This window comes from Stylophora pistillata, chromosome 13 (genome assembly GCF_964205215.1).
Source record: "Stylophora pistillata chromosome 13, jaStyPist1.2, whole genome shotgun sequence".
NCBI classification, from domain to species: domain Eukaryota; kingdom Metazoa; phylum Cnidaria; class Anthozoa; order Scleractinia; family Pocilloporidae; genus Stylophora; species Stylophora pistillata.
In genome coordinates this window covers 515,063-529,391 of record NC_142531.1, presented here as the reverse complement: position 1 = coordinate 529,391, position 14,329 = coordinate 515,063, and the positions used below count along the sequence as shown (strand labels likewise).

The window sequence follows — 14,329 nt, the reverse complement described above, 5'->3', positions numbered from 1 at the left end:
AAAAAAGACTAATCAGACAACTGTCTATCCAAATAACTGTAAAAAAAAAGACTACTCAGACAGCTTTCTAACCAAATAACTGTAAAAAAAAGACTACTCAGAAAACTGTCTAACCAAATAACTGTAAAAAAAAGTCTACTCAGACAACTGTCTAACCAAATAACTGTAAAAAAAAAAGACTACTCAGACAACTGTCTATTGAAATAACTGTAAAAAAAAGACTACTCTGACTAATAGACAGACACAACAACTGTCTAATCAAATAACTGTAAAAAAGACTACCTTGTAATGAGTAATTTTTCCTCTTGGTTTTGATGGTTTGGACCATGTGACTTTGATACTTGCCGAGGTAGGTGGAATGGTTTCTGTTGTAACATACTCCACAATACCAGGACCTTTAGAAAACCAATCATTAATAAAACTGTCAGCCATGAGAAGTGCATGATAACTGTATTTCATTTTCCTTCATGTACATCAGTTCAGAAAAAAGAAGTCATATGATACAGGAACTCTGACAAAATAACTTTCAGAATTCTCTCACTTGTTGCATTACAGGAACTAGCTTGCTTGGATGATACTTCAAAAGAATTTTACATTCTGCCCATCTGAATAGAAGATAGTTTTAAGCCAGGAATTCCGCACTCTCCATTACCTGAACAACAGTCCCTCCCCACAGAGATGCCTCGGTTGGTTGAAATGTGTGTGTGTGTGTGTGTGTGTGTGTGCACCTAAACTCTGGAACGAACTGCCATTAGATCTTAGAAGTTTAGATACAATTAATTTACTCAAGAAACACTTAAAGACCGATTTTTTAAAAAAGCATATTGTTACGTGCACGAATGACCAACAAATGTCCGCTAACAAAGCATATATGAAAATAGACTCCCGAGTACGATATATGGCACGCAACAAAAATGTAACAACAAGCAGTTACCCATTTTAACTATTATTTAATTAGTTTTACACTGTCTAATTTACTTAGGTTAGAGATTAAGTTAAGTAGTTCATAAAGCAGGCTTACAATCCTTCATGCCGCAGAAGTGTTTATAGTCTTGATCAACTTCCAACACCCGCTGACTGAAGACCACAGCGCTTGGCTTTCTTGATTCATGGCTTTCTTTCCGTGTACACAAATTCTTCCGGAGGACTTCAAAGTGAACTCGAAATTCTTTATCTCCTTCCTCTCTTGGCTTTCGTATTTTTCTTCTCTCTCTTCTCTCCAGATATCGCAAGGTCAAAAGGTCACAGACTTGTCACATCATAGCTTCCACAAGTTCAGTCAGCAAGCCAGGAGGGTAAGCCCTCGGGCACATCTTTATTGTACTTCTCACAAGCCAGCTTTTATACATTTACTTTAGTTATCTAAAATGTTCTATTACTATTTATAGCGTATTACAAGTTGTACTATTTTTGGAAACTGCTGAGTCACACGACAGAAGTTTCTGGAATATTACAGATTATAGATAATTCTAGAAAAGTCTGGGATTGCGTGACAGATTCAGTGAAAATAATTCGATCCTCGTAACAATATAATGTTTAACTTTTTGATAATTTGGAATAGGATTTACTGTGATATTTTTATAAATAAGTCTGCAAATAGGTTTTTAATTTATTCATATTTTATTACCAGTGGGATCTTTTTATTTATTTTAATATTATTAATTGTAAAGCACTTTGGTCAATTAGTGGAGTTAGCACTATATAAATTATGTTAAATCAAATTAAAAATTAAATGTGTGTGTGTGTGTGTGGGTAAAATCATGTAAAGCAACTAGGATACTTAACTCGACACAGCAGGGAGGCCCTTGACAAAAAAACTTACTATCTTCATTAGTTGTTGCTGATGCTGGGGGACTCTTTACACTGGACCCTCGCTGGTTTTTAGCAGAAATGACAAACTTGTAAGTAACGTATGCCTCCAGTCCTCTAACAATATAACTGCTTTGGTTTGGATCAACTTCAATTGGCTTGGTATCTGGATGGGGGCTCAGCTGAAAGGAAAAAAAAAAAAAGACATAAGATCAGTGAACTACCCAACTATACTTTTTAGACAATTGACTATGAAAGGAATTTGTTGCGACACAAGGCAAAGCTGTTACCGGTACAAGAACAGCAAATATTTGTTTTCAAATATGAACATGTAACAACTGTTTCAACCTTAGATTGTTCAATTAAAAAGGATAGCTTAGCACTCAAGTGGTTAGAGCACTGGACTGTTGTGCGGTAGGTTGAGGATTCGAGCCCTGGCCAGACCAACACTCAAGGTCTTAAAATAACTGAGGAGAATGATGTGCTACCTTTCTATAATATCAAGAAATGGATAGATATTCTAGTTTACTTTGATTAGCACAAATAAACTACCGGCTAGTTAGCCCAATGGATAGTGCGCTGGACTGTTGTGCAAGAGGTAGAGGATTCGAGCCCCGGATGGACCAACACTCAAGGTCTTAAAATAATTGAGAAGAATAAGCTAGTTTTCTATAACATCAAGAAATGGTTAGATATTCTGGTCTTCTCAGATAGGGACGAATAAATGGAGATCCTGTCTCCTGCAGGGTTGGGGCAGGAGACGTTAATTTCCCACACACAAGATTACTGTGTGATGGATGCCCTCCCTTGGGGTGGGATGGGTGGGTTTACTTGGCTGCAGTAATTGGTGCAAGCTGTTGCTGTGTCCCTGCCCGTTGGTGAAGCTAAATAAACTATAAACTGAACTATAAACTGTAGGTTCTGTCTCCTGCATCTATCAATTAATTAATTTGGTAAGGCAGGGGATGTTAAAGAACCCACTCACGAGATTACTGTGATGTGGTCTGGCCCGTTTACTGGGCCTGCAGTAATTGGCAGTAGCTGTTGCGGAGTCCCTGCCTGTCGGCAAAGCTAATAAATTAAATTAAAATCATTTGGGAGTTTGGGAGTTTCTTCCATATTTTATGGGAATATATATTTAAAAAACTCTATTACTTTCAAATTTGCTCAGGGTGCAGTTTCTGCCTTAAGATGTCCACTGCAATAACTGAAAGCAGTATCAAATAAAAGGCACAAGTTTGGCTCTGACTCAACAGTAAATTATGTTATGTAAATTATGATCTTGTACCTGGTTAATTATATATCCAGTTACGATTCCACCACTCTGTGAAGGTTTCACCCAAGTTAACTTTATTCGATTGGGAGAGATAGCAACAGCCTTAAAGTTTCGAGGAGCACCAGGTTCTGTCAGATAAAGAAAAAGATCAAACTCAGGAGGAAGTAAAAATAAATATAAACTATTCTCTGCAATGGAGATAACTGGTGATGGCCGATATTTACCAGGCTGCAAAGGGGCGAGGCAATATCCCCCACAGCCACAAACACTGAAGTGAATAATTGTTTTAGTATGTATAAACACAGTGAGATAATAATTAGATGGCACATAAAGGTGATTTAAACTCATACACTCCTACAATGATTACGATATTTTCAGGGGGAAATCCCACGTGAGTTGCTCCGAGGTGAATGGCAAAGGACATTCCAAGTACGAGAAGCCAATTAAAGCAAGCCAACAACAGTATCTACTGTTTTAGACTATACTGATAAGAATGTATGGTAGAGTTTCTTTAATCAGGATTTAAACTCTTTTTATGAGGTAACCTGAATCAAATTAAGAACAATTCAAGATTGAAATCTGGGAGGTCTGGATGGTCGAGGGTTACCAAATCCAAATCTTTGCAACACCCCTTATCCACTTCTTTGACCTTATTAGGTTCTGTCACCTGCAGTAGGGGTAAGAGACATTAATTTCCCATGCACAAGATTATTGTGTGATGGATGTCCTTCCCTGGGGTGAGATGGGTGGGTTGGGTTTAGGTGGATGAACCTAGTAGGGGACTACGTGTCATTTTGTTCTTCCACCTGTACAATGTACAAATCTTTAGAAATAAGAAATGTCAATTTGTTAATCATATTTCACTAATCCACAGACACAAATTGCCTTGTTGCTGCATTTAACTTAGGGTGGCCTGCAGGGAAAATTTCTATTGTAAATATTTAAAATGAAGTAAATGATACCTGAATGGCATATTATATCAGTGCTTCAAAAAATTTACAACTCCTTTAAACTAAACCTTGTTTGTATGCTTGTCATCATAAATAGAGTGCTTATTTATTTCCACTGATTTAACACCACTAACTTACTTGTTATTTGTGTGGTTATATTAACTGCTGCCTTTGGTCCTTCACCAGCTTCTGAATAAGCCCAGATGCTAATTTTTGATTTGACTCCTGGAGATAGATGGCAGATAACAACATAGCTTGATCCTACATCAATGGGTTGCTTGCCTACAAGTTCCACTTTGTAACCCTGCAATTTGTAATACACACAGTTTGCTTCAATACCAACCATTAATTTTGGAAAATTAGGGAGAGAGAGCACGCATGAAGGTCAAGCAAAAAGAGAGATAACTAGCATCAATTCAGGGGTAAAACACACCAAAAATACCACCAAATCATAATTGGTTTTTAGTTCTCTCACCTTGGCTGGAAATGGCCTCTGATCAGATGCTGAAATGTTAGGTGGACTCCAACGCACCACTGCACATGTCCCATTGTTGGAAATCATTTCAATGTTCTGAGGTGGAAGGACTGGTTCTGAGGGAAATGTTCAGAGCTGATTAGATCACAGGACCCTTGAAGCTAACTCCAGCAAGAAAGGAAAAAGTCAGCAATTGAGACAAAAGGCCAGTAGCACCATTCCCCCGAAATGGTTTGCTAAACCACTGCAGGTTATCTCCGATATTTTGCAAGGTTCTCCTGACAGGTCACTGCTACTCATTCACACTCCTTAGAGGCGAGAGACTTTGTAAGAGTAGGGTATCTTGCCCAAGAACTAAACATAAAAACCCATCCAGATCTTCAACGTAAACCTCTTGATTCACAGTCCAGTGCCAGTTAGGTTAATGTGTCTCCCAAAAACTCCAACCACAGCTTACGTTTATTTCTCTACCACGTTGATAGTTCTCATTACTTACTTGACAACTTTGTCAGTGCTTGCTTTGGACCTGCAGCTAGGCTGCGATCAGATCCACTGTTTGCAGAAACCTACAATAAATTGTGGAAGGAAATACCATTCCGATTTGAGTAACTGCTTGATTTATTACCTTGTCAGGCCTGGTTTCTAATCCTTTTTGCACCTCAAACATTTGTATTAAAAATAGATGGAACAAATTTGTAGCCTTACTCATTCAGGCACATTACCACCTACTTTCATAATAACTTCAGCCTTTACTCCCTAACATCAATATGCAAATTTTTTTCCATACTGTTCTTTGCACATATATTTCTCAACGCACTGAGGACGAAAATTTCACCAATTACAATTCTGAAAAACCTCCACAAAATTTCAAAACTGCTATACCCAGGTTGCAAACTTTAAAAACTTTCTGTAAAGGTTATCAGATTGTAATCACAATGGTAGGCCATTTCTGGCCAAAAAAATCACATTTTCTCACTCCAAATTGAAGTATTCTTTGAAAGCACTTTATAGCTTGTGCCTTTATCTTGCATATCGCATTCCTCATTAGTTTTCATTGCAATATCTGCTCAGTTTCTCTGTGCCATTGCTTTCATTCAGCAATAAATTAATTACAGTCTTCACTCTTCTGGCTGACAGTTCATTCAGTTTCTGGCCTTTTGATTGGTTTGTCCCACTTTTTGATGGTTTTTATGAGAATCAGCCACTTAATCACAAAATGAGATTTCATTCATCATTTCTTCTGATAAACCTCGCTCATGAATATTTAATGTCCTTAAAGCAATAATCCACAATTTGTATTAGTTTACCTGCTGATAAACCACTTGGGAAGCTGGGAGAAGATTTCAAAAGTTTGTAACCCATGAGGCACAGCCAACATTCTGTATGGTTTATCAGCTGGTAAACTGATAGAAAGTGTGGTTTACTGCTTAAATTTTCATTCTGATATGAGATATGCATATACTCTAAAGTATGATTTACCTCAAAGAAATATACAGTGTCCTGTGCTAAGCCAGTAATTATTTTTGATGAATTGAGAACGTTTTGAATAACCTCCACTTTATCATTAGTGAAGGGCCAATATCTGATCTAAAAAAAAAAAAATTGATTACCTTAACAATTATTTCAATTACTGTTTCAATCAATGCAAAACAATTACTCTAAAATTTGTAGAATAAAAGTAGGTATTTCAATGTATTAACTTCTTTATTAATTACTTGTATATTACAAATTTCAAATCAAATTTCCTTTTTAGTTACTACACTTGAATGAGCTGATCAAGCCTCAACAAACAACAAAACTGTTTTTTTCCTTTTCAAGATGCCATTTCCTCTATGCCCTGACAGTGGCAATAACAATTCCCTTCCTATTACAAGGAGAATTTTTTTGATGATCTCTTTCCCAGTTGTGACAACATCTCGTTGGCAAAAAAAGTGACAAAAAATTAAAGTCATTGTGTGATAGTGAGTCCCACTCTCTTACTTGCAAGAATTACAGAGTAATTGTAGCAGGTACCTGCCTCTGCAACTCATCTCCAAGTACACAACAATCTTAGTACTGTGAATTGACACAGTTGGTATATTATAGAGTATACATTGATATAGGTGGGTAAACAGGAGAGGCAAATATTATAAATTTCTTGCTTCATTAGTAACAATGTTCTAGAGTTGTTTGGTCTCTTACTGTGTAACTTGTGATAAGTTTATTGGGGTATTCTGGAGCTTTCCATTCCACTCGAATGGCTGAAGAATTTACAGGGTAAGCTCGCAAGTCTCTTGGTGCTCCAGGGGCTGAATAAAAATCAATACAATTATATAAACATCAAGTTTTTATTTAGATCATAATCACCTTATTGATCAGAAAACCCTGATGAAAAATCTACCAAAATTTGGTATCACCTGTATGGGAAATGTGCTCAAAGTAAATTGTGACTTACCACTTGTATTAGTTGTGGTAAATGCAATGTTTGACACTAGAGATTCTTTTCCTCCAGACAGTGATGAAACCTTGACGTAGTAAGTGGTAGCTGGTAATAATTTCTCCACTGTACATGATAGTGGTGTCTCATTTGCACATTTAATCTTATTGAAGCCAGTATTGCCTGAGGTACTAAAGCAGAATCGAGGGGAAAATTAGTGTTGTTTAAATCCTCATCACCACCATCGTCATCATTATCATGATCATAATTTTGATTTGATTGTAATGATCATTATTTTCATCATTGCCAGTATCATGATGAACAATCATAAGATGCCAATGAACATCATGGACAATTATTCAATGAGGTTTGAAATAAAGCTAATAAGTGAAAGCATCCAGATGTCATGAAACTGAGCTAAGTGCCCCATTCAGATTTCCTGTCATTAAACATGATGTCATTATAAGGAAAAACTACTCACCTCATATAAACATTGTGTCTATAACTGCCAGTCTTTCCAGCATGTTTCCAAGTAATGTTTATTTTTGTTGGCCCAAGAACGCTTGCGGTGACATTCTGTGGAACACTGTCTGTTGGGAGAAATTAAGATGATGGTTGACTTGGTGTTTCACTTCCAAACATACATTATATACTCATTGTAGATCTTTGCTTGAGATAATCTCAAAGCAAACAGACAAAGACAATTCATGACTAAGATGGCTGAGGATTGCTCTTTTTAAATCTTGGGGTTACTTTTATGGTCCTATATCTCTGTTCAAAATTTCCTCCTGTAAATATATTGAGTGAAATATCAATTTTAAGCAGAAGTTGTGTTTCTGATAGACACTGCAAGAATAAAATGACTCCAAGTGTAAAAGAAGAAAGTAAGATGAATTTCGAATTAAGTACTAAGAGATTTAGGCACGATAATTTTATCACAAGGAATTATCACAAATACACAACAGTTACTATGAGAAGTCCAAAGTTAGAAACAAAACAAACCTTTGTTTATGACTTTAATTTGAACCTTCTTCTTAACAAAACTCACAAAATTTTTTGCTGTGACTTCAACTGTATAACTAAAAGCCAACAGACATGTCATTAATCATGTGCTGGGTTTGGAGTTGACACGAGTTGAAAAGAAGGGAATAAAGAAGACCGCGTTGGGATTTGGCAAGAAAACGAGCAGTGACTCTGCAGAAGCCCTGCTTCTACACAGCATTTTGGAGGAAAGTGAAAAAGAAAGTTCCTCCTGGCACTTAGGTGACTGTCAGACGGGGAAAGGTTTACAATCAATCTCAAGTTTAATCCCATGTAGTTTTTGAGTAACCTTTTACTCCCAATGAGATTAAAATTAGAGATACAATTCACAGAAAACGTCATCAATATACCTTTTCCAAGTAGCAATTTTAAAACCTTGGTGATTAATACCCTTTTTTATTGACAAAGGCTACTACTGTTGTGGTATCTTTGCCATTTCCACTTGGTTTGTGAGAAAAAGAATTGATTTCCTGAGAAATTATCAATATTATCAATATATAACCTCTTCCAAAGAAGCAATTTAGTTGTGCTCTAGGTGATAATACCCTATTTCTATTACAATAAAAATACTGGCAAAAGCTATGTTGTGGTATTCTTTGTCATTTCAGTTTTGTAATGAGGCTAAATGAAATTTAGGCAAGGTTAAAATCAAGGTATGATGGTCAGCGGAGGACATGCTGCGGGGCGCCCCCTTTGCAATTGCAGGGTCACGAGGTTTCCAGTACGTTTTGAGATCGTCGCGGATCCTAACGTGAGCCGCCTCTTGTGCTCCCACCCTCCCTCCTCTATGGCGGGCCAAGAGCAGGTAAGTATAAAAACAATTCCACTGACTTGTCAGTGTGACGGGTGCCAGGGGGGTGGACCGAGGTTGTGTCGCCATGGTAACCTCCCTGCTGTGGGTAGTCAGCGCGACTGCCACAGTGCTACGGCACCTTCCTCCAAGCTCATCAGTGCCGATGAGTTTAATTTGACAAAAATTATCGAGTTCCCAGATAATAACATTAACAATAGCGCCCAAACCACAATGGTTAAGTCAGTGGCCCTTTAACACAATTAGAATAACTATTTCAAGATTAAAAAATATATTATTCTGCTGACTTACTTTTGAGCTTTCTTAAAGCGAAGAGTGACAACTTGTTGCCAACTGGAAATTCCTGAAACATCATCATATTGCCATTTGTACATAACTTTTCCAACGTCTCCCTGAAAATTGTCCATTGAAAGTAAGAAAGTCCAACTGTTAGAATCTGTATTGCTACTAATTTAATAACTCACAACCCATATTCAAATTCTGGGTCAAAGGCTATACTAAGAAATGTTAGGCTTTATCTGATTTGAGTTTCACTGTTTTCCTTGGCCCATACAACCATACTAAATTCAGCAAATGGCACTTACCGCTGAATAATTCAAGTTTATGGAAAACATAACATCCTCATCCACACCAGGATTTTTAGGATGGAAATAGGTTGATACTCTTTTACTCACAAGTTTATCTGTAGGAGACCAATATTCATCTATTAACAAATTACATCAACAAAATTCATGTCTGGTACAATGAACAACTAATGCAGGTTAACCCAGAGACTTTCAGTATTCTTTGCATAACATTTCCATGTTGGTAAGTTCAATATCCTTAATAAATGTGTGCTAGTTCAAGCTGTGAGACTGGCTAGGTAGCACAACATAAATTCCACCCTGAGGGAGAGCTCAACCCACAGTAATTATATACTAGTTACCTTGAACATACACTTCCATTTTCTGCACCAAAGTACTCCGCTCATTGTGTGCTACCACTATTACATGGTACCTTCCAGCTCTGAAACAATGAAGACAGGTGAATAAATAAATATAGAAGTGTTAATACAAAATTAACAAACAGTCCATGCTGGAAGACTGAGGGGTCTAATATAAAGTATAGGCAAGACTCAACATTTAATCATGCACAATTTAAAACCTGCCAGCGATCATGTTGTGGACCATAGCATGTAACATGGACAAGACATTTTAATCTCCAGTCCTTTTCTCCAGCCAGGCCACAAAGGTCAAATAGCTCAACACGTTTGCAGATTTTACCACAAAATGAAGTTAAAAAATGAAGAGTAACCTTGTCACAAATTTTAATCAATGGCTTCTTCTGGTTTTCATGGATTTATTTTACAACCTGCACAAGAATGTTTTAGAAAAAATTTGTATTTCCTTCCGTCTGCCTTTGTAGATTCTTTCATTCTGTTGAGAATTCCAGTAGTTTATAGGATACTTTGAGTAGGAAACTTTTCTTACTTATGATACGAGTGGTTCCGACTGGCAAACTGTACTCCAAAACCATTCTCTTCATGTTCATCTCCATAGTACCACCTAAGAAATATGTTAATATAACTATCTAAAAAGCCCACAAGGGAGAAAGGTCACTACATTCATGCCCAAAGTGGGATCTTGGGGATCTCTGATCTTATGGGTTGGCCTGCTGAAAGGCTGTGGTTTTGCTTGAATCCAACCAAGTAACTGAAGAGCCACGTGGTACAAGATGACCCTTTCAATGCTTTCATCACATTACGCATTTGCATTAAATAGCTCCCTTTCCATTTCTTCTTGATGCTGATCTTAAAGTGTGTATTTTTTCTTTCTTTGCTCATCATTTAATTCCTATTTTACGGGGGTTTCTTTTCTGATGGCTTAAATTTGTCTCAAGGAAAGTTGCTTGAAGCAATTATTTACAACTTGACACTTGCACAATTCAAGAACAAATGTAACAGACCCTCAGAAATGCACTTTTTATGCAGTGACATGACTAGGAACCAGTCAGGATTTGTCTTTGTTCACTTACATGTAATTTACATTTTTTTGATATCCTTTGACAAAAGACGTATTGAAAAACACTGTGCTCCCAGTCTCCACTGCAACTTTTCCATCATCTGTGACATTAGGACTACTTAGTGTAAAATTTTTCAGCTCTGCAAAACAATTACACAACTGCATCAGTATTTAAAATCTCAAATTTCACAAAACAAAATTCATCATGTTTTCAGTAACCTATTTCTACAAGAAAAAAACTTGGAATGGTTAAATTTCACAACCTACCTTTTTAACCTCTTCACGGAATTCAAGATTTGGTGTTCCACCACAAGTTACAGAAGATAGGTCACACTTTTTTGACGAAAAACCGAAAGGATCAACAAGGCCACAGAGATTGGTGAAAGCGAATATTGAGATATTTTTGGAAACAGTGACAGTGAAAATGACTTTGAGGGATTCTTGTTTCTGGATAGTGGAACAGTGATCCTTTGTAAAAGTTTGCAATTTCTGCAAAAATTTCCACTTACTCAAGAAGACAGTTTTCTTTCTTAGAGAATTTTTTTTTTTGTCAAATGAGAAATTAAAAAAAGAAAGAGTTGTCTCAAATTTTTGGCTTGATTGTACTTTGTTACTGGAAAAAAATTTTTTTTCTGTGGGATTGGGTCAATAGTTCATTGTGCAACCTATATGTAGGTGCAGCCTACACACAGGTAAACTAATATGGTAAGTGCATGTGGCAAGCACCTGCCTACTGCTTGGATTACCAAGTGGGACTTTTGTTGGATATCTACCTTGTAATTGGTTTATCACCCAAGCTAACTAAAGGAGAATCAAAATTCAATTTTCTTTCTTTTTACTTCATGTTCCTGACGAAACAATTACAACTGTCCTTTACTATTAACCCAGCTCAAAATGCACCTTGTACTTTTTATTCTATTAAGCCAAAATATCCTCCCAGAATTCACCTAGTGATGCATTCAACATATATACATATACATATGTTAATTGACCACTCCCCATGAGGGCTTTTCAGGGACAATTCGGCAAGTAATTCACGGCAGTCTCCATATAGACTCCCTGTTACCCATGTATACTGTTATGTTACCCATGTACACCCTGTATACCCTGTGTACCCCATGTACCCATGTATACCCCTGTGTACCCAGTGTACCCATGTATACCTTGTGTACCCATGTATACCCTGTGTACCCATGTATACCCGCGCACCCATGTATATCCTGTATACCTGTGTACCCTGTATACCCGTGTATACCCTGTGTACCCCGTGTACCCATGTATACCCGCATACCCATGTATATCCTGTATACCTGTGTACCCTGTATACCCGTGTATACCGTGTATACCCTGTGTACCCCGTGTACCCATGTATACCCCGTGTACCCATGTATACCCCTTGTACCCCGTGTACCCATGTATACCCTGTGTAACCTGTATACCCCTTGTACCCTGTGTACCCATGTATACCCTGTGTACCCTGTATACCAGTGTACCCCGTGTACCCATGTATACCCTGTATACCCGTGTACCCCGTGTACCCATGTATACCCGTGTACCCCTTGTACCCATGTATACCCTGTGTACCCATGTATACCCTGTGTACCCATGTATACCCTGTATACCCATGTATATCCCGTGTACCCATGTATACCCTGTGTACCCCGTGTAACCTGTATATCCTGTGTACCCATGTATACCCCTTGTACCCCATGTACCCATGTATACCCTGTGTAACCTGTATACCCCTCGTACCCTGTGTACCCATGTATACCCTGTGTACCCATGTATACCCTGTGTACCCTGTATACCAATGTACCCCATGTACCCATGTATACCCGTGTACCCTGTGTACCCATGTATACCCGTGTACCTATGTATACCCATGTATACCCTGTATACCCATGTATACCCTGTGTACCCCGTGTACCCATGTATACCCTGTGTACCCCGTGCAACCTGTATACCCTGTGTAGCCATGTATACACTGTATACCCCGTGTACCCATGTATACCCCGTGTACCCATGTATATCCCGTGTAACCTTTGTACCCAGTGTACCCATGTGTACCGTGTGTACCCTGTAGACCCTGTGTACCCTTTGTACCCCGTGTACCCATGTATATCCTGTGTACCCATGTATACCCCGTATACCCTGTGTACCCATGTATACCCTGTGTACCCATGTATACCCTGTGTACCCATGTATACCCATTATACCATGTGTACCCATGTATATCATTTATACCCTTGTATACCTTGTATACAAAACGGTTGGGCCACGCCCAGATTTGTCTCCTTTAGGAGTTTAATTCAAAATTCCAAACAAGCATCCATTTTATATGGGATTTCCCCCCAGGATAATAAAATCACAATAAGTTGTTCATAATTAATTTGTGAACATACAAAAAGGGATTGTGCACGGTTAGAGAGCTTCCATTGTTTCCAACTGATGTTTACCCGGTTTCCTGTATGCATGGTACACAGGGTTTGCAGGGTGTACAGGATATACAAGGTATACCAGGTACACAGGGTATACAGGGTATACAGGGTATACAGGGTATACAGGGTATACAGGGTATACAGGGTATACAGGGTATACAGGGTATACATGGTACACATGGGTACACATGGGTACACGGGGTACATGGGGCACACACGGGGTACACAAGATGCACAGGATACACAGGGTATACAGGGTGTACATGGGTAAGAGAACAGTATACATGGGCAACAGGGGTAACAGGGAGTCTATATGGAGACTGCCATGAATAACTTGCCGCGTCCGGCAAGGGTACACAGGGTACACAGGGTAAACAGGGTACACAGGGTATACAGGGTGTACACATGGGTAACATAACAGTATACATGGGTAACAGGGAGTCTATATGGAGACTGCCATGAATTACTTGCCGACAATTCCCACCCAGCAACCACCCCAGGGAAGGACATCCATCACACAGTAATCTCATGCATGGGAAATTAACGTCTCCTACCCCTAACCCTGCAGGAGACAGGACTTCCAATTATTCGTCCCTATCCAAGAAGACTAGAGTATCTAACCATTTCTTAATAGAAAGGTAGCATATTCTTTTCACTTGTTTTAAGACCTTCAGTGTTGGTCTGGCCGGGGCTCGAACCCTCGACCTCCCACACAACAGTCCAGTGCTCCATCCATTGGGCTAACTGGGAGGTGGCAACTTTTCAACCTTTATATACTGTATATTCATGTGATGCGTCCTTTACCTTGAACAGGACAATGTGTTTGCACTGGCAAAAAGTCCTCTTCTGTTCCATTTTCACAAGTATTTCCTTCTATCTTTCGGAAACTAAAAGAACAAAAAAAGAAAGAGGATAAGAACCAGTGCCATTGAAGGTATGGTGAACATTATTTTAAAAAATTGGTAATTGTTTCCTATATTGATCAATATAAATAAATAAATAAATATAACAAATAATAAATAATTGAGATATAATTATTTTGATCACTATAACCTATCCCTCAGCCTTATACTTGGCATGCAAGACAATCTAAATTACTCAGGGATATTTTCT

At 38.2% G+C, this 14,329-nt stretch overlaps 1 protein-coding gene across 2 annotated transcripts in view; it reads right to left on the bottom strand.

Annotated features, from left to right (window-relative positions):
• Window positions 1–14,329, bottom strand: part of LOC111339637 (uncharacterized) — a 36,532-nt gene that overhangs the window by 8,817 nt on the left and 13,386 nt on the right. For both annotated transcript variants that reach the window (XM_022946336.2, XM_022946337.2), the window contains exons 16-32: window positions 14,021–14,103; window positions 10,792–10,918; window positions 10,248–10,322; window positions 9,704–9,783; window positions 9,363–9,460; window positions 9,070–9,170; window positions 7,929–8,005; window positions 7,408–7,516; window positions 6,945–7,117; window positions 6,692–6,798; window positions 5,990–6,097; window positions 5,007–5,076; window positions 4,511–4,626; window positions 4,174–4,339; window positions 3,098–3,213; window positions 1,823–1,991; window positions 283–395 (exon numbers count right to left, since the gene is read on the bottom strand). In XM_022946336.2, coding sequence (XP_022802071.1) covers window positions 283–395; window positions 1,823–1,991; window positions 3,098–3,213; window positions 4,174–4,339; window positions 4,511–4,626; window positions 5,007–5,076; window positions 5,990–6,097; window positions 6,692–6,798; window positions 6,945–7,117; window positions 7,408–7,516; window positions 7,929–8,005; window positions 9,070–9,170; window positions 9,363–9,460; window positions 9,704–9,783; window positions 10,248–10,322; window positions 10,792–10,918; window positions 14,021–14,103 — 1,888 coding nt within the window. The remainder of the gene's footprint in view (window positions 1–282; window positions 396–1,822; window positions 1,992–3,097; window positions 3,214–4,173; window positions 4,340–4,510; window positions 4,627–5,006; window positions 5,077–5,989; window positions 6,098–6,691; window positions 6,799–6,944; window positions 7,118–7,407; window positions 7,517–7,928; window positions 8,006–9,069; window positions 9,171–9,362; window positions 9,461–9,703; window positions 9,784–10,247; window positions 10,323–10,791; window positions 10,919–14,020; window positions 14,104–14,329) is intronic.